Source organism: Hakea prostrata, chromosome 5 (genome assembly GCF_041222555.1).
Source record: "Hakea prostrata isolate BN-2017 chromosome 5, UWA_Hpros_2, whole genome shotgun sequence".
NCBI classification, from domain to species: domain Eukaryota; kingdom Viridiplantae; phylum Streptophyta; class Magnoliopsida; order Proteales; family Proteaceae; genus Hakea; species Hakea prostrata.
Window position 1 is genome coordinate 29,720,467 of NC_142604.1, and position 20,829 is coordinate 29,741,295.

At 37.6% G+C, this 20,829-nt stretch overlaps 1 protein-coding gene across 4 annotated transcripts in view; it reads left to right on the plus strand.

The window, feature by feature from the left end:
* Positions 1-20,829, plus strand: part of LOC149015797 (CLEC16A-like protein) — a 98,370-nt gene that overhangs the window by 65,955 nt on the left and 11,586 nt on the right. For 2 of the 4 annotated variants that reach the window (XM_089155673.1, XM_089155672.1), the window contains exons 16-20: positions 6,361-6,466; positions 6,565-6,636; positions 6,724-6,770; positions 15,931-16,090; positions 16,242-16,408. In XM_089155673.1, the coding sequence (XP_089011799.1) occupies positions 6,361-6,466; positions 6,565-6,636; positions 6,724-6,770; positions 15,931-16,090; positions 16,242-16,408 (552 nt within the window). Of the gene's footprint in view, positions 1-6,360; positions 6,467-6,564; positions 6,637-6,723; positions 6,771-15,930; positions 16,091-16,241; positions 16,409-20,829 lie in introns of those variants that run through there. The other 2 variants (XM_089155674.1, XM_089155675.1) reach the window with 2 other exon arrangements.

The window sequence follows — 20,829 nt, forward strand, 5'->3', positions numbered from 1 at the left end:
AAAAATGTCCAACTTACTTGCGACAGAAAACTTTTAGTATGAATTCACTTTGTGAGTATATCACCTAATTGTTCCAGTTTTTTCTTGATGAAGTGATCATCATCCCATCATGCTTTGTGCGATCATGTTGGACTGGATTATTTCATATGTTGATTGCTGAATTACTTTTACAATGGATTCCCATAGGTAGTTCAACATGAACACCTAAACCTAGAAGGAGTACCTGAAGCCAAAGGAATTCTTCACATGTACCATGCTGAGCAACTACACCTTGCTTCTTGCTCCAACAAGTAACCAAGTTGCCTCTAAAAAGGTGCAATAACTTGAGGTGGATGCCAACCCTCTGGACCTTTACATGGGTAGAAGCCTCAATTCGTAAGTGATTTTGAGGAGAAAAAACAACACGTTCTGTTCGAGAGGACTTTAAATACCAAAAGATCCTATATGCTGCGTTTAGATGAGTTAAGTGACAATGTAGATGTATCTCAAGTACAACATGAAGCATGTGAATTGATAAGTCATGACAATGTAGATTCAAGGTCAGACAGTGTTGTTAAAGCGTCCGCCTCGGCGGTTTTTCAACCGCCTTGTTTGAACCGCTTAATTTACTCGCTTTTTTCCCACCTTTTCGCCTCAGCTCTATTACTTTGTCGCCTTGTGTGCCTTATTGTTGCTTAGACGCTGAAGTAGCTGCTTATTTGACATTTTGTACATAATATTTTTTTTTCAGAACTCTTTTTTTAAATCAAAATTTATACTACAAAGCTGTATATAAATTTAATAGCTTAGTCATTTCGGAATCGAGGCCTAAATTGCAAAGGAACTCCAAGGCCCAAAGTGACATAGGACCTCTACAAGCTCCAGGGGCACTGGACCATACCCTCGTCGGGGCAGCCTCTCTAAACCCTCGCCCATTCATCAAGGAGCAGGACCTCGTGCCTGTTGACAACAGTATGTGAAGCATGAGTCATGCTCAACATCGAGAATCAATGAATTATTAAATGGACAATGACTTTGAAATTGGAATAATGAGATCTATTAATTTATCATGTTGGCCCTATTAGTATATATTCATTGTTATGATGCTTGATGAGATGAACTTATGTTTGTGTTCATTTTTTGGATAATTTTTCATAATAATGATTCTTGAATACTTTTTTTTTGGATAAATGTGACTATTGAATTCTTGTTTAGCTTATTATAAAAAGTAGTTTAAAACTAATTGTATTGAAAATTTTTGACCCAACTGCTTTGGTCACCTTATTGTCGCCTAGGCGCCACTTTGTCACCTAATCGCCTAGACAAAGCCCCAATCGCCTTGACAACCTTGAGGTCAAATCTACACCAATCTAACCATTAGATCTATTCCAAACTTTAGGCACATCATCCTCCCAACCCAAGTTATGAGCATCTAATTTTAAGCTATAAACATTTTCACAAATTTCCGTACTCCTTAAAACCTGGAAACCTCCTACCATCCAGTTTAGCCATCTAAACCTACCAAACCTAGAGGATGATTATATCATTATCTACATTCCCTCAAAGTTCTAGCCCACTCTGACCACTGTGGACCCTTGTTCCTCTTCCCCAAAGTATTCTTCCTATATTTCTAAGGTGCACCCATTTCCCCGTACCAGTTTTTGGATTGACCCCAAATTGTTCACAAATTACAGATTACGATACAAACATGCCGTTGGATACTCAATGCACATACATCCTAGGAACCCATTTAGATTACTTCCTATGTTCACTATAGAGACCCCATAAACAAAATTTAGAAAAAAAAACCTTTCTTGGACCCATTTTAGTTGGTTCTCTGAAACAATCTTTGTAGTTGCCCCTTGGCCCCCTCATTGATTTGATACTATATCACTAGTTGACCAAAATAATTTTGGACTCCAAAAGAACTTATAAGATTATTATGTAACTTCTCTTGCATGGAGTGCAACCAGAAGTCCTAAATATTACTAATTTTAAATGATTTGACAATCCTACTACAGCTTAAATTGGACCCAAGATTAGTTTAACCTATACCAACAGGGTTGTCCAACCAGCTAACATAAAAGGCTTTTAAGTAAGACCTAAAAAATTAAACTGATTGTGGGAAATGTTTGGTATCCTATCGATGTACCCTTGTTTTGTGTCCATGAAGTTGGCTGATTACAAGGTAAACTCAGTCAATGAAGGCCCATCCCTTTCATATAAGAACCTAGGTCTTTTTCTGAGAATAGAAGTCATCTTTGTTGCTGGATCTACATCACAAGTCATCATGGAATGATCATCTACCAAATTGACAGAGTAAGAATTGCCTAATCTATATCTAACACAAAAAGGACCCCAAAAATTAAAATGAACTAATAAAATTAAAGAGAAATTACAGGCTATACTATGACTAGAGAATGAAGATATATGATGCTTTTCCAATTCACATGCTTCATGTTGCAAGGTAATCATAGACCCAGAACTTGAAATCATGAGCTGAAGTTTGGATAGAGGACAATGTCCACAAGATGAAATGCTACCAAAGAGGAGTGCTAGTAAAATATGCAACTAGATGCTTCAGTGCCAATTAAGTATTATATGCTTTGACTGTCCAAGCCCTCCACCAATCTTCATCCTGCTCTGCAGATCCTAAGAAGCAGAATAAAAGGGAAGAATTTCATGGAATTAGAGAGAGAATCATGGAGTAGAGGTAGATACATTAGACAATCACTGAATCATCATCTTTTGTCTTAATATTTTTCCCCTTTCTTTTCTTCTCTTAGCTACCAAAATAGGCTTAGTGGTCAACTCGTCTGCGAGAATACTAAGGAAGAGTTAGTGAGGTTTCACATAAATAAAACAGGCTAAGGTTAATCATCATATGACAGAAACAGCCAAAATCAATGATCCACAGAGTGGTAATAGATGAAGTGAAAGCAGAGTTATTTGTGTGGACTAAGTAGTAGTGTAGTGGAAGCCTTAGGGGCTTCAGGTTGTTGAAGAGATTGAGAAGCATAGCATAGTCATCATGAGTGGCATTAGATCTATTGGGACCTATCAATGTAGATGGTAAGTGTGGAGTTGCTAGATAAAGCTTAGGACAGCAGTTTGATAAGTCCCCTTGCCATTGCACGTATTGTGGAAAGCAAAACCATACTATTCATACGTTTTAGGGGAATCATGGCAAACATGATTGGGGTAATGAGATAACTAGTACTAGATTTAGTAATAATATTGCTGCTATCATTGAACTACGCCTAGTAGAGCATGATTGAAGTTATAAATCTCAGTTTCAACACTGTTTCTGACCAGCCAGAGACTGAGAAAGTCTTGGTTGGTTAAAATATAGAATTTTGGGGCTTGTATGTGTGTCTATATTTTTAGGTATTTCTTCTTGTTTTGCTACTTGTTTTTTATGTTTGACCATATCCATGAAATAATCTCATAGAAAATACTCAAAATAATTCTTGTTTGACTCAATTTAATATTGTATATTTTTTTGGGGCATGGTGTGGTTAATATTTGAATGGAATATAACTCCATAAATATAAGTTAGATTTAACTAATCTTGATTTCTGTAAAAGCTTGTTTGGAAGGTTTTCCAACAAATCTAAGATTGGTTGAATTTCATTTATAATATTGAAGGAGTTATTTTCCAATAGAACTCAATTTAGTGTGCGCAATACCATGTAGAATCACTCTAAATGATTGTATTCTTTTATACATAAAAAAACTTGTGAATATTTTCACACATTTGGGTTTTAGCAATGTTTTACTGTATTAAGACTTATGAATATTTTAAATTCAACAACATTAGAAAATTGAAAAATGAACTTACCATTGAAAGTCCAGCTTTTGTTCTTTACCTGGGGGTTGACTTTTTTTCCTTTTTAGAATTTGTTTTATAAGTAATTTATATTAGACTTGGATTTTTTTTTGCTAGTTTTGAATAATGTCTCAAGTATAATGATACCAGGTATAAATTATTGACCGTGGGAGGATGTCACCAGGTTTGTAGGAGTAGCACAAGTTAGTCTTGCTAAAACGTAGTTCATTTTCGCAACAATACTAAAGGCATCTTGGCCACCAATTTGGCCTTGTATTGTATTGTATTGTTGTGAAGGGTAGTTTAGGAGGGAAAAATCCCTCCTAGGATTGTACTAGCTAGTGCTAGTGTTAAGTCTTTGAGAGGGATGATTCCCTGTCCTTTTTCCTTTTCTTTCTGTGGTTGAACCCCTTTTGTTCTAGTTTAATTCTGCTTTTATTTCCTCAGGTGTAACTCTATAAATACCCCTAGTGGACTAGTGGATTCTGATTAAAGAACAAATTATTTTGAAAAATCTTCTCATTATGCTTTTTTCGTTTTTAACACATGAAAGGTTCTGAGAAATACAAACTTTGTAAAATTGAAAAACTCACAATCGTAAATCATAGTCTTAGACTAAACATATATTATTCTCATAGCCATACAAGATCATTTAAGCCTAACAAAGCAAAAAAAGAAAGGGGGAAGTTTGGAACAAACCTTGCAAAAACCTTCCAAAATACCCGAAAGAGTAGCAAATCGTGTGATGGAAGGCAAAGGAGTGACTGAAATTGGGTTGAAAAATGTTTTGAAAGCACAAAAAATCAACAAAAAAGGGGCTGGGGTCAAAACAACCTTCGCGAAAGCCTCGAGTTAAAACGTCCGAAATCTCGTAGGTTTCGATTCACCACAGGTTTCGTCTCAGTACTGTGGTACCATATACCTTTTGTCTGATGGTAAAAACCCATTTGCAGCCTAGTGGTTCTTTTCTCATCAAGACAAGAAACCAGTTGCAAAGTATATCATTCCTCTTAAAGGCATGCATTTCTTGAACCTTAACTTCTTTCAATTTGGTTCTAAGATAGATTCATTCCTGTCATGTGGAATAGATAAAGAGGATAATGAGGACATAGAGGCACAATACTAAGATGATAATTGACTCATTGGACACAAAAATCAGAATCGATTGCAAGATACATGATCTGATGCCTTTGCTAATAGCAACGAGAAAGCCATCATCACCAGAACCAGATGCAGAGGAGATATTACCAGATGAGGCATAGATTATCATGTTGTGGCAGGTATCTACCTCAGGAGGCATAGATGGAGATGGGAAAATAGGACCAGGCTGGTCTGGCTACTTTTCTTTCAATTGATTTTTAGTAATAATTTTCATATCACTTGTAATTTGCCTCGTCTTCTGAAGACAAACAATATGAATCACAAAAGAGGTAATAGCACTCAACCTAATTTAACCACTTATCGTTTCAAAGATGAAGAAGCTACTTTTGTACTCAACCTAATTACCTATGTTCAAGGTCATTATGGTTACATGTTAAACAGAACCCAATTGGAGTCAAACTCAGGATCTCACGCTTCCTTAGGCTATGATTCCTTGCCAACCCAACTACGCTGTTGGGGTTATTATTAGTTTTTTAAATATTAAACATATTAAAATTTAGCTCCATCTATCAGCTTCAGTGCAATGATATTTAGTTTTACAATACAGTTGATTCTGTTTTTCTGGTTTTAATGTTGACTGTCAGCATTGCAAAGTTAATTGTCATGCGATGTAGACATTTTATGCATAACAAACATGTCAATGATTCTTGTTGTGTGGGTAACATGAATAACATATTGGTCATTGGTTGTTTTCATCCATTTTGATTCTAAAAACATATTTCTTGCTGATGTGATATATGATACATTGTTATTAAACATCGCTGCAATACATTGGTTGTCATTCATCCATTTTATTTATTTATTTATTGCGCAAAAGAAAAAAAAACATGTACACTTTGTGTTTCTAGGCGAAGCCAGGGGACACTTTGTACAGCTTATCATGGCCTTATGGGCTTGGCAGTCACTCTTATAACATCTTGTATTTAGCTCTTCTTTTTTTTTTTTTTTTTGGGGGGGGGGGGGTTCTTTTACATTATCAAAATTTATTCCCCTACACAACATATTATCGGTGGTTCACTTTGCTTTCATCAAGTATGTTATTATTTTAACATTAAAAGAAGAAAAAGACCTAATCCTAAAAAGGATAAAATTGATTTGAGTCTTATTATGAAGGAGATGAACTTACTTTAATTTGTTTTTTCTTTATGATAATTTTGCATAACTATGACTCTTTAATGTTTGTTTAGCTTATAAGTAGAATTCTGACTTTATTATGCTATTTGTGCCACATAAAATGGTTGTTAATGACAATGCAGTTTTGCCAAAGCGATGCCATGCAGCCACCTAATCAACAAAGCGCTTATGGCAGCCCTTATATGTCATGGTTGCCTAATTGCTTTGATAACCACGATATGATAGTATGGAATAACAAGGACATTTTTAATTGACAGGACACCTATAAGAATTGCATTAATGGTCTTCTCCTGGAGATTAGGGGGACATGGCCAGATTTACTTATAACAGTCCTCATTGATGAGTGGAAGAAATGCAAAAGAGGTGCATAACTAAATTTCATATTGTTCTGGTAGATTCAAACACATTTCTTGGTTTGCTTTGTGTTCATGCTTATTGGTTTTCCTGACTTCTAATTGCAGCAATAGAGGCCTCATCTCCACTAAAAGAACCAAGGCACATCCTCTTGCCATCAGAAAAGAGTGATATACAAGGTTCTATCATCAAATTTGTATTTGTAAATTTTGTCCTGCTCTTTCTAGAAATTTAATGATGTTGTCTAATAAGAGGATTTTGTTCAGGTGAATCGTCAGTTTCTCTGGGAGAAAGAATGTGTGAAATGGTGAAGGTGACTTTCACACTGACTTCAATTAATTCTTGGTTGAAATGTGTTAAACTATTTCCTTCATGTAATAACGCTCTAAGTATCTTAAAAGCCCATTCAGTTTTGTCGTTCGCACAATGAATCCGCTAGGAGCACAACTGTTGCTTTTCTATTGCCATCCAGTATATCCCATTACCAATATGCTCCATGAACTAACTCCCTTGAGTTGATTGATCAGTAAAGCAGTAGAAATTGGCCGACAACATAAAGCAAGCACCAACTGAGCCAGTGATGACTGGACTGCATTCAGTCTTTCCCCTTTTGATTTGCCTAGTTACTGAAGAACTCAGCCTATTCACTACTGTAAGGTGTCAGCTGCTTGGATACTTCCATAAAAATGATGAAAGAAATACATACCATGAGAAATGAATCATGAAAACTGAAGGATGAAGGTAAGACAAAAGAGGATAGCCAAGAAAATCAGCAAAACATTAACTACATGGTATCAATGATGTGGTTCCTTGATGGTCTTTATTCTAGATCATTTGATACCAGACCCAAACAATGTGTCATTCTTCACAAGATTATGGTCCTCACCTGTGATTAAAGCACTCCTCTTTACTAGCTCATTTCCTGGCCTAAATTGTACATCACCATACCACCTTTGAAGATGTTCTTGGAGCTTACCACTAATTGGGGCTGCTTCCTTAGCAGCTCAAATTCGTCTCACTTTATCCTTCCGAAGTTCATTGTGGGTCCACCTTAGCATCCTCATTTTTGCAACATGAATTTCTTTTGGGTGAATAAATAATCATTACCAAGGGGAAGGCGGTGTGGGGGGCGCAACAGAAACTTCAATGCATGGCACTTGTCTAACTACTCAACATTCTCTGCCCCATACGTCATTGCTGATCCAACAATAATCCTGTAGAATTTTGCATTAAGCTTTTAGGAGATGTGGTGGTCTCACAATACTATTGTCAACCTTATTATTACTCTGTTGTTGACCAACCAATCTTGAAGCCTCTTGTTTCTAGGTTGCTCTCTACACCTTGTAACTTAGGTTTTCCATCCACCAAAACAATTTCATCAGTGAACAGCATACACTAATCACTATAGTACCTTGTCATGGATTTTCTTGGTTAGTTCACTCACAATGGAATAAGGGATTTGGGTTGATCCTTGATGCAATTCAGCCATGATTGTGAATTTCTTGCTCTGCCTTCATGTAGATCTCAAACTAGTCACCACATCACATACATATTTTTAAGAGCAACTTGCTCTGACACCCTAAAACAGAGGCCTTAAAACACTAACACTCTATTTTATGTTTCATGAGCAGAGTCACCCAAAGTTGAACTTACTTTGGACACATTGATCCTATCTGTTAACATTTTCCGTTAAGCCATCATTTTATTTTTTATAATTCCTAAACAACCCTCACCTTAATCTCCTTGGATTTATAATTAATGGAAAAAAGAAAAATAAATAAGAAGCCACGTTGTCTTCTTCTTTTGATTCCTCTCTGCTTCTGGAAACAGTTTGCTTGACATATTTAAATAAATATCTGGTGTTCTCTGTGAGGGAACGAGGAACAGTTCATTAATCCTGTAATAGAAGACAAGAAGTCTGTCATTTTGCTCTCAACACAGAATTGGACTTGAGATTACCCACCTAAGAGGCTAGTATAAAGCAAAGAGGGCTACTTCAACCTCTGGAGAGTTTTCTCTGCACTTTTTGAGAGTTAAAATATCCAGACTTGCTGAGCTGAAACAGCTTGGTTCAACTAGGTTTGCTATAGATTAATGAGTTACGTTCTTATTTGAGTTATTTCCCAATACCCCATGAAATTCCATGGAAATGTCTCGGCTTCATTTGCAAGTGCCTAGATGGATAGAGATTGAAGCTGTTACCTGGACATGGCAGAGCCAGAGCTACAAACCTAAGGTGAGAAAGAGATTGAGAGAATGCATTTAATCAACTGAAATTCCACTTCTTAGCTCGTTCCACACTTCCTCTAAGAGAACTCTTTTCTTTTTTCACAACAAAGATGGTGGCAGTTGTAAGGGTCCAGGGTTGCTCCAGAATATCTCTTCTCATCCCTTTGCGAACACAACATGTCCTGTCTTGTTGAATGTGCTACTTGCTCCAGAATATCTCTTCTACTACCCTCTAACTTGTCTGAAATTGCCTCCCCCCCCCCTTTTCTACTTCTACTGCAGAAATAAAAAACCTGCTACCAATGTTTTTTTTAAGGGATAATTACTGTTGCCCCCTTGTACTCTGATTTTATTACTACTTTATCCCCTGTACTTTTTAAAATTGCTAATCCAACCTTTAACTTTGTCTACAATTACTAATGCCCCCCTACCGTTAAGCTCAATTAGTTTACTGATGATGTGGCATCTATATATTTTTTCAAAATCCCAAATATAACCCTGCAGTTATCTCTTTTTTTATTTACTCTTTTGTCAAGTTATAATACTACCTTAACTATGGGGAAAAATTAACTTTTAACTAACTTTTCTTTTCTAAAAAGAAACCACTGAATAAAGGAAAGATTTGATTTTTCTTTTCTAAAAAGGAATCACCGAATAAATGAAATATGTGATTAAATAAAACTTAAAATATAAACTAAAATATTAGAAAATATCAAATGTAATTCAAAATTCAAAATTGAAAATCACCTGATATATGCTAACCATTATGCATGTTACCAAATTTTCTATCAATTAACATCTTGTATGCTAATTTATTTGTAAAACTTCCATTATTATGATTGTGAAAATTTTAAGTGGAATAGGAGAGGTCCCACCAAATCCAAAATTGATTCTAAAATACAAGATTTTAAGGATATAATTGACATTCTATATAGTTTTTATAAATGAGGGTAATGTCATATTTTTGACTTCTTAATTTTAATGAAGGGCAAAATAGACATTACATATTTGATGTTAACAGCCACTTAACACCGTTAGAAGTGAGGGGGGCAATAGTAATTTCAAAAAGAAAGAGGTTTGATTAGTAATAAAACCAAAGTACAAGGGGGCAATAGTAATTATCCCTTTTTTTAATTAAAAAGGGGGAAAAAGAAGAAGAAGAAGAAGAAGAAGAAGAAGAAACAGAAGAGGGCATATGGTCTTTATATTTAGTCATAACCCTTCTGTGGAAGGGTAGAATGGTTTTATCGTCTCTGTTTCTAACCATTCTAACAGAAAAGGGGACGGATGCTTTTGAAACTGAAAAAGACGTGCCAATGCATTAAGGTGTCTATTTTTAATTTCATCTATATCAGTATTCTTCACCCTTCTGTTCACTAGAACCTGCTGGATTATATACTTCCAGGAACTTTGTCATAGGAACTGCATGGAGATCCTTCCTGCTACCTCTATGTTTTTCTATGAGCCTACCCAAGAGGTAGATGGTACCTTTTGCTGTAGATCCACTTGGCATAAAACCAAATTGGTTTGTTGAGATTTAAATTTGTCTTCTCAATCATGCTTCAATAACCTTCTTCTGAAGTTCCATAGTATATCTCATTCCTTGTCCTTCTATAGTTATTGTAGCCTTAGACAACAGCCCAATTTGTGTAAATAGGAACTACAACACTTCTCCTCCATTCATCTAGCATTTCACTATTGATCATGGATCCAAGACTTGTCAAGATCTTGATAATATCTCAATAGTTTTAGATATGAAGAGGAGATGAAGTTATAAACCTTACATTTCCCCAACCCAACTGAGGTCTTGGATATCTCAGTAATGTCTTGGATATCTTGGTCCTATTCTGGATTTTTGGTGATCTCAGATTCTCAGTTGAGTCTTGGTGTGCTTTTTGTTGGAATTTTACTGTAGTTTTTATGCTTCCTACCTTTATTTGGCTGCAATTTTGACGGAAAAAGAAAATTACCGTTACTTGGCAAGATCGAGGTCCAACTCAATTTTCTAGTCTGCCAAGTTGGCCTCCTAATGTACCCATGGATTGAGGGTCAACCAAGGCCGAATGCTTCATAATAAACCAGAACCAAACACAAGGGGATTCAAATCTCAAAGAAGTGACTGTTTTAAGGTTTTGATGGTGATAATGATGTACAGGTCCTAGGGATGGATTACTGTAGCTTTGGGCTTATTTGGTGTAATCCTAAAATGATGTGAACTGAATTCAGGACCACCGAAAGAAGGCCCAGGGAGGTTACTAATCCCCTAAATCCCTAACAGCAACCCCAGAAATTTCGGCCAGCATAGAGGTATTTTGGTCATATTTGGTCCCCTAGTCAAACCTAATCTGACCTAGTTTGATTCAGAGTCCTGTTAGGAGTTTAGATCTGTTTCTATTTTTAAATTTGGGTCATTGGTTGTTATGTAAAAAGTGTCCTAGTCTAGTTAGGAGTCCTAATTATAGAAAGATTCCTTTAATTGGATCCAATATGTTAGTAAGATCCCAATTCCTACTTTGGTTTTTGAATTTGGTTTTGTTTTGGTCAAGTTATTGAAGGTCCCAATTAGGTTTGGTGTCCCAATTACAGAGGCATTCCCCTAGTTACAGTCCACTTCTTAAATGGTTTCCAGATCTATGCTTGTTTGGCAATTTGGATCATCCTAGGATGAGATATGATAGAATCTTTGTTTGAATGTGAGTCTCAAGTCTAGTTATAGAGTCACCTTCTTTTGTTGAGCCCTAATATAATTACACACATGTAAGGCTATAAATAAAAGCCTTACAAGCTTGTAAAAGGCAGATATTGATTAATGAATGAAATTGAGATTTTGGAGCAAAGTCAAAGTCACAGGTTCCCTAGAGGGGAACTTTTAGCTACTGTTTGAGAGAGTTTTCTGCAGATATATGTAACTCTTATGATAAACCCAACCCCAGTCCTAGTCTTTTCTCTTCCTTTTCTCCCATCCACAAGCTCCCTGCCCAAACCCTAAATCCTGTAAGTACAGCATTATTCTCCCATGGAAAATCATCCCTCCCCATCCCCCCACCATGTGGCAGCAAGCCTAGCCCTCCCTCAACACTATTTCCCTCACCCAATCCCCAATGTTAGTTTATCACTCCCAGCCCCTCTCTTCTTTCTTTTCTTCTTCCTCCTCCTAGCTTGTGGCAGCATAGGAAACCAATGATCTAGATTTCTCTAACCCCTTACCAAATACCCAGCTCCTTTATGAATTAGACCACCCTTCCCCTACCCTCCCTTCGATCTTCAAGGCAGCCCCCTCCGTTCCCATAAACCCTTGAAATCCCTAATCTTCATCTTCTTCTTTAGAAACCCTAAAACTGGAAACCCTTGATTCTCCTTATCCTCTCATCCAAACCTAACCCCCTTTTAGGATGATCTTCCCTAACCCTACTTGACACTCGAACCTAACCCTAGTCCTAGCTCAACCCCTAGAAACCCTTGAACTTAAGAAACCCTACTAGACCCTGCTGGGGCTACTAGACCATATGTTAACTTAGTTAAATTAGAATTATTTATAAATTGATAAGTAATTAATCAAGTATTCCACTAACAACCCTAAGGTATCAGGGCACAAACTTATGCTGCATTTGGATTTTAGATCTTCTTGTGGCCACTAACTTATGCTACGTGTTCAGTTTTCAATGGGTTAAAAATCAGGGTTTGGTTAGGGTAATTAAATCAATGCGTGCAAGTCAAGCTTGGAAGAACCTCAAAATGATATGGATTGAGATAATGGGGCTTATTAAGCCCAGATAGTGTTGACCAAGGTTTGGGTTTAGGTTTACATCTCTTAGATACAGTTAAGTTTTAGACTGACTAAACCCCTTGACTCCCCATCCTTATTCAGCTTGACCAAACCCTATTCTCCCTTCCCCTAAACCATAATACTAGTCCTCAAGAAACCGTAATTGCAAGGTGTATTATGTCTTGAGCGATGTATACCTTGAAAGACCCTATTAAAAGGTTATTAAACCTTAGTTTACTGCTGATTTTCTTAGAAGAGGATCCTGAGGTGAGCTTGAATTTAGGGCTTTTATCAATCAATTACACCCTAGATGGCTAGATCCCTGGTTCACATCAATATGGTATCAAAGCTAGATTGAGTTAGCAATAGCTAGAGCCATGGGTGAATAAACATACAACTACAGAAAAGAACTGGAGGATCATGAAGAAAAGTACTTTGGATAGTCTAAAATCCTGGTAGCGGAAACTGAAGTAGAAGACTGGAGAAGAAGCTGCGTCTTCTATCCCAGACTCTAATCAAGAGAATTCCCAACCAAGGTAATTGTGGACAGTGGTTGTGGTGTTACATAGTATTTGAAAATTTCTTTAACGGGGAGCTAAACTCAGAACTGAAGACCATTCCCAACCTTATCAAGTATCTCTCCCCAATGATGACCAACTAAAAGTTAAATTGAGATCCCTAGTGCCCATTAGTCTCCATTTCCTACTAAGGAGATCTGGTGACATGTGGTTCCAATGAGGTTGTCTGATGTTATCATATAGAGCCTTGGTTGTAGGGTAATGAGTCACACCATCATGGATAGGGAAAATACTTGTAAATTGTTCATAAGGGCCAGAAAATTGTCCTCCATCCTCTAAACCTTCCTGAAGAGATTAAAAAGAATGGGCCAAACCTGTCAGAAGGACTCCAATACCCAACCACAGTACTTGGTAGTTCCACCTAAAGAATCTAACCAATAAAGCAACCAGAGCTTAACTCCATGACCAGAGGATGGACCCTCTCCACCTATCCAGAAGCTCCTTTTGAAGTTAGTGCCAGAAGAGACTGACAAGGATAACAATGCTAAAGTAGTGAAGGATCAATAATTGACTCAAGCCCTAGATGACAAGGCCATGGCAGTTGAAGAAGGTGCTACCAAAGCGTACAAGGACATGGCTGGAACTATAACACCAGCTAGAGATGTGCTCAAAGAAATACCTTCTCTACTAGAAGCTCACCATGTCCTTAACGTTGGAAGATAGAGAGTTGCTGCTCACAATTTTCAAAGTGACACTAGGAGAGTTACTTGATCTAGCCCCTATTCCATTCGATACCCACCAAGCCCTTGTAGAACTTCTTGATGGAATCAAATTGGCCTCATAGGGGTTCGGCCAGCCCCTAATTGTGCCATCTTGGTTGGGCCTTTTCGGCCAGGGGGAAGTTTTGTCCTTCAATCACTCATCCCATCACCAAGTCTTCCTGGGGTTCTAATGGCTACCCTTTTGCCTTTGCTAGAACTTCTACCCTATTTGTACAAGTCATCATCTTGATCCGCATAAAGTTTGTGTTTCCTTCAAAGTCCCATTTTCCTTGTTAGCACATTTGTGCCTACAAACTCCTAGTTTAGTCTCCACCATCATATCTTAGGGTGCATTGTCCCTCCTCGTATGCTTCTGTGGACTAAGGCACATATCCAAGACCACCAGTCAATCTAGGTTCTTTAAGTCTCTCTGGGAATAACCTTGTAATCTTTACACAACATTCTGCCTGTCCTTTCAGTTAAGAAGAAATCTATTTGACTGTTCCCATTTTTGCAGGTAACAAAAGGAAACAAAGGGTTCACAATTGCTAGATCACAGGCTACTGTAAAGTCTAGGATTGTGGTCCCCTCATTCGTCTCCCCAACCTTTAAGCCTCCATGTATAAACCTTCATATCCTTTGTAATTGCTCCCGACGTGGCTGTTCATGTTACCTCCAATAATAATTGATTCGTCCTGTGCAAAACTCCATAATAGATCATCTGTGACGTCTCAAAATCAAACTGATACTTTCATCCAATTGGATCTGGTTTTGCAAGCACAAGCTCCGCTGACAACCTCTTTCTCCAACACTAATGTGAGTCTATAATCCTGTCACCATTCTTTTGACCTTCACTAATCTTCCTTTAGATCTTTATCCACCCATTATCTCCAAATCATTTCTATTACTTTGGTCTCCCAGATACAAATGTTCGAAGTCGTCCATCAGTTTACCTTTGTTTCCCTTTCATCTAGTCTCTTGGATACATGCTATGCTAATACTTCGTATCCTTATAGCATCTATCAACTGTAGGATCTTACCCATTATTGATTTAATGTTCTAGGACGGTAATCAATTCTATGATTCTGGGTTGGCATAGTACCTCTAACTTTCCCTTGCCTACTTAATTCCCACATCCAGTTGTCAACGGAATGCGTCAAATGAGGGGGATGCCCTAGCTGGGGAAGGACGAGAACACTTTGTACACCTTTCCGTAGATGCAAACCAATGCATACATTTTCCGGCTGAATATAGAGTGCTGGTGCCACATCTGTTTTACCACTAGAAGAAACTTGATACATAGTAGATAGATTTACAAAAGGGTATAAACTACTAATGCAAGGTAGCTGTATGGTACAAAAATCCATCAAACTGAACAAATAGCGATGATTAGTGTTATCAAGGCAACAATGCGTCATGCCAAACACAATAAAACAGCTGGATATGTGCAGTTAATCAGATATATAATAATTTTAGCAAATTAAGTTACAAATTTGTTATATTTCTAGGAGATGAACAGAGATTGGACCGAGAACAAATAGTAGTATGTTCCGTAGGTGGATGGGCAAGATTAGTAACAAACAGTAATAACATTGAGTAATAGGTATTAAATTTAATAGCCAACAAAAAGATAATAGCGAAACAATAGTCTAATCTTAGAGGGTATGAAATTCAAATCAACAGACAAAATGAGTGACAAAACAATAAGAGAATATGGTATACTTACCCAATATCGAACGAAACTATAAAAGGGTTGCTTACAAAATTCTAGTCTGTCCTTTATTTTCCATTGGTAAATCTAGACATGCTAACAAAAATCCTTCTAAGAAGACAACAGATAGTGGATTCTCTCTCCTAAATGAAGCACAGAAAGTAAAGAATGCCAGCCCCAACCAACATATTAGAACCTTTGATTCTTTATATACGCATATGCATCAGTTACTTATGGCCGTTCCTTCCAATTCCGTTTATAAAGTACAAAATGGGGATGGCCATTCCTCACCATTCCGTGTATAAAGTGCAAAATGGGGAAGATGGGTCTGCCCCTTGTATTTTTCTATCTGAAATGAGTCTCAATGGGGCATTTCTTAATGTTATTACATGCACATTATTTCTATACCTTGAATTGGTGGATATTCAACTATACTTATCCACAGGTCTGTAGCTAACATTTTTTCTTTTTTTCTTTTTCACATATAGGTTTTTGTACTTCTTCATCAACTTCAAGTCTTCTCCCTTGGAAGGACATTACCTGATCAGCCCTCTATTCTTTCTCCAGCTGATCTCCCAACAACCTCTCGGGCTAAAACTGCTGGACTGGATGCCTTGAGTCCAAAACCTGGCACTGAGATAAAATTAGGTCAGTTTTTTGTGTTAATTGATCATTCAACTTACTACGAATTGAATGAACAACAAAAGAGTTATTTCTTGAAAATGTCTTCTATTTTTGCAAAGGGTTTTTTTATTAAGGTCTTTCACTTATAAATCATGCTGCTTGTGGCCATATGCAGTTGATGCTGTGCCGTGTAGAATTGCATTTGAGCGGGGAAAAGAACGTCATTTTTGCTTTTTAGCAATATCAAGGGGAACACTCGGCTGGGTTTTACTTGTAGAAGAATTACCCCTCAAGCAGAATTTTGGAATTATCCGTGTTGCTGCGCCTTTGGCTGGCTCTATGGTATGTATGTCTGTCTACAATTCTGAGTTTCTATATGCAGTGTGGTTCTCTCTGGTGCTTGTTCAACCACAGTTTCCTCTGTTCCATGTTAACAGTCACTGAAACCATGAACGAAATTTAGTAATATTTCCTTCTTTTATTTTTTTCCCTTCCTTTTTGCATATATAATTTTTGTGCGAAATGTTACAAAATAAAGAAGACAAATTTGCTAAAGACAGCAAGGACAGGAAGAAAGAGATGGAGGAGAAGACTTTTTAATGAAAGAATAGACACTGAACTCTCCCACGGTAGCATCTTTCATTTATAATGGAAATAAGAGTTGAGAATGAAGATAGCATGGGAGAAAAAAGAACTAGTTGCAGCCAAACCTGTAGTCTTCAATTAATTTCGAGAAAATAAAGGGAGAACACATAAAAAGGGTTAGGGATAGACCATATAGACCAAAATACCCGCAAAGAGGAATCTCAGGAATAGCACCTGAAATTAATCCTTTTCTAGAGATACATATGCTAACACTTCTCCCTCAAGCTGTAGCATATATAATTTTCATGCCCAGCTTTTTAAAAGTATGTTCAGTCCTCTGATTACCGACTTAGTAAAAACCATGGTCCAAGATCTCAATCTTGATGCCCAACTTGCTCCCTTGAAAAAGTGAGTTGGGATGAGATCTCTCTGAGTTGGATAATTTCCTTTTGGAGAAACCAAAGCCAAATTTGAGTGGGAAGCAATAAATTATGATACAATTCCAAGATATATTGAGATCTTGCTTAGATGTGAGCAAGATCTTTCCGAAATTTGATTGGGGTACCGAAGTATGACCAAGGTAGCTGAGATATTATTAAGATACCCAAAATATAACCAAGATATGATTGAAATCTCAGTGAGATTTGTTAATTTCTCTCACCAATCGGCTCTTTTCTCTTGGCTAAAAAAGCAAGATATCTCATGAGATTTCATGAAATCTCAAACAATGGTAATAGTATCTGCGAGTCATTCTCTAGTTATGACTTGGCTTGGAAGAGTCAACTCATTTTGCATCTTCTCTTAGACCAAGTGATAGTCAATTTCATTGTGCTTCTTTTCTTATGGAACAATAGATTGTAAGCAAATATGAATTACTACTTGATTATAGCACCACAATTGCATAAGTATAGGCACTATAAAGCCCAACTCAGATAAACGTTCATATACCCACATCAATTCACAAGTCAATTGGGTCATTGGTTTATATTCTAATTCAGAACTACAATGAGCAAGCGCGCTCTGCTTTTTCCTCCAACGAATATGCAATATCCGGTTGTTGATCCTGCCTAGCCAACAACAACAAAAACCTTCAATTCTAGTTTGCCCATGATATTGAGAACTTCTAACTTGTGTTAGAGAGACATGGTCAGTCTTTATTCTCAACAATTATTGAGAATTGTGCTGCCTTGGTGCTCAAGTTGTTGAGTTTCTAATTTTAAAGATGGTGAATTGGTTCAGAAGTTTTGGAGAATTTGAGTCACAAACTTTCCTTTCTTGGAAAAGGTCCCTTGGTGATCAAAGCTTAGGAAAGTTAGAAAGTATGGTTTATATTTTCAACAGAGATTCTATTTTCAAATTCTTTCTAATTTCATGTACTTTCCTTGTTGGTTCTTTCAATTTTTGACAGATTCATAAGTCCATGAGATGTATTTATTATTTCCCTTTTTAGAGGGCATGATGGCTTGCTTCTCAAGTTGTAATCTAGACAATTGAGATCTATAAATAAGAGGCCACGATTCTAGAAGTTCTAAGTGAAAGCCGCATCGCATTGTTGCTGCTTCATCTCTTTCTTCTTCTCTTCTTACTTCTTTCTTTCCCACGGCTGCACCTCCGTAGAGGATTTTGATGTTGTCAGATGGTATCTGAGCCATAATTTATTGCTATTTTGAGAGTTGTTTTTTAGTTTGAAGAACAGAACCCTAGTTCAATGAAGACGATATACTATTCATTGAACTAGGGTTCCCATAAAGATGCCAGAAAAAAAAAATTAAAATAAAAAAATATCAGTACTTCATTTGCAGTTTTTGGAGCTGTGTTTTGGAGGTTTCAGAAGTTTGCCTTGCGGTTTCACTTGGCCTTGGTGATTTTGAATTTTTTATTTTCGAAGTTCTTCAAAGGAGGAGGGAGAAAAAAAAATCCTGCAATATATGATTTGGATATTTCTGCAGTACTGTGCAATATATGCTTCATTGTGCTTTGATTTTTGAGATTTTTTAGATCTTCTGTGATTTGCACCTCTAATCTGGGCTCATTGAGAGATCTGCAACCTGGTTCTGAGATTTGGATTTGCGATCTTTTCTATGTTGAAGTTTGTTCTTGGTCGTCTTCTTGGTTGGTGTTTTCTTGATTTATAAAAAATAAAAAATAAAAGATAAAGGTTAAAGAAGAAGAACAAGAAGAATGAGGAAGCTTTGATGGAGTCAATTGCATGATAGAGTTGTGTCAATTGTTGAATCTGCATCTTCTTTAACTTGTGCATCATCTCATAGAGGTTTACTTCTAATTTACAGAACCTAACAAAAAGGGATTAATTGTTGGTTATTGATATGTGGTGGTTCCCCCCCCCCCCCCCCCCCCAAAAAAAAAATTAATAATAAATTATTCAGTGGTTCAAGTGTGGTTTGGTTTGCTGATTTAAGAATAGAGATTGGATAAGGGTTCAGCTTTTGGTTCTAATTCTGATTTACTTTTTGGGTTCAACTGTAGTTCAAATCCTGGTCTGTTTTCTAACTCTATTCTATTCCTAATTCTAGTTTCTTCTTTTGTTCCTGATTATGGTTTATGATTGTGTTCTCTGGTTTTGTTCTTGATTCTGGTTTCTGATTCAGTTTTCGGATCTTGTTCCTGATTCTGGTTTCTGATTGTTTCCTGATTCCTAAACTTGCTTTATTTTGGGCTCCATGTAGAGTCTCGCGAAATCTTCCTTCTTTGCCTTCAATTACATCTGAAAACGACTTGTAAACTTTATTATGACCATCCAACTCATTAGTTTACCCCCATCTATCTGAATGATATAATGGAGTGCTCTAATCATTGCCTCTTTTTTTTTTGGAGTCAATGTTTCCTTCTGGAGATTTCTCTAATTACATTCGTGCCATTCTCGTTTTAATTTTGTGATATTTACAGATTTGACATTCTTTTCCTTTATAAGTCATTCTCATTCGTTTGGGAATTTCTCATACTGGATATTAGTTGTCATTAACTGTCATCGTGTAATGCTACACGTGGGGGTGGGGGGAGATTGAGACTTTCTATGTCTACTCAGGATGTGTTGAATCATATGAGGACTCTGCAGGCCTATGCCATCCGAATCCTTTGGAGGTGGAGGAGTCTCTAGCATCATCAATGCTCATCGATCTCATAGGTCCCACCAAGCTCTCGGCATCGAATGGACGGTAGGACCCATATGATGGCGTGTCCTCTGTGCTCCAGCCGTGATGTCTCCCCTTCCCCTTCCTTGAATATGTAGAGGAAACATTTTTGCCTCGAGATGCAGTTCCAGTATGGTCTGAATCCTGTGTCGCGTGGGTGAACTGACTCTCGCCTGTGAATCTCGGTGGTTGTCCTCCCCTCCCTTGACTCGCACGTCGTGGTGGTGGTGGTCTATCCCTAAGATCAGCTGAATCCTGATCACGAGGTCCCACACCCTCCTCATCCCCTCCATCATCACCGCCATCGCCATCGTCATCATCACCACCATCATTGTCACCTCATCCTCAGTGTCGGACCAGAGAATCAAATCCTCACTCTGGGTGGATGCACTAGGGTATGGCACGAAGGGACGGGCGGGCTCTGCATGTGGCCTCCCCTCCTGGGCCATAAAGTCCCCCACATTAGCCCCCATCTCCTCTGGCAACTGTCTATTGGGAAGACCTCCCTCCTCATCCAGCAATCCGTCTCCACTGTCCCTGATCCAGTCAACTACTGGGTTATCATCATCATCCATCTTAAATATGTCGGCCAACTCGATATTGGTGCTCTCTCTATCCATCCCCTATCTAATATGATCCTCTCTCAGTCTCATATTATAGTGTAGGTAAACAAGGTCCTCTAGACGCTTCACACCCAATCGGTTGCGCCTCTTCGAGTGAATGAGGCTGAAGGTGCTCCAATTTCGCTCACAACCAGTGGCAGAACATGTCTGGGAGAGCACTTTGCTTGCAATCACACTCAAGTGGTGTGAGTCACGTCCAAATTGCAACCACCACTTAGCTGCAACAAACATAGACTCCAAGTCATTTTAATACTTAAATAACTAAATTAAAGATAAAATATAATAATTAAATGTATAATGAAATAAATGAATGAACTTATCCACAGGGGCGGTTTCCCGTCCCGATATTGCCACAGCACGACCGAAGCTCCCATTGGCATCCCTAAAAGCCTTTATCTAATAT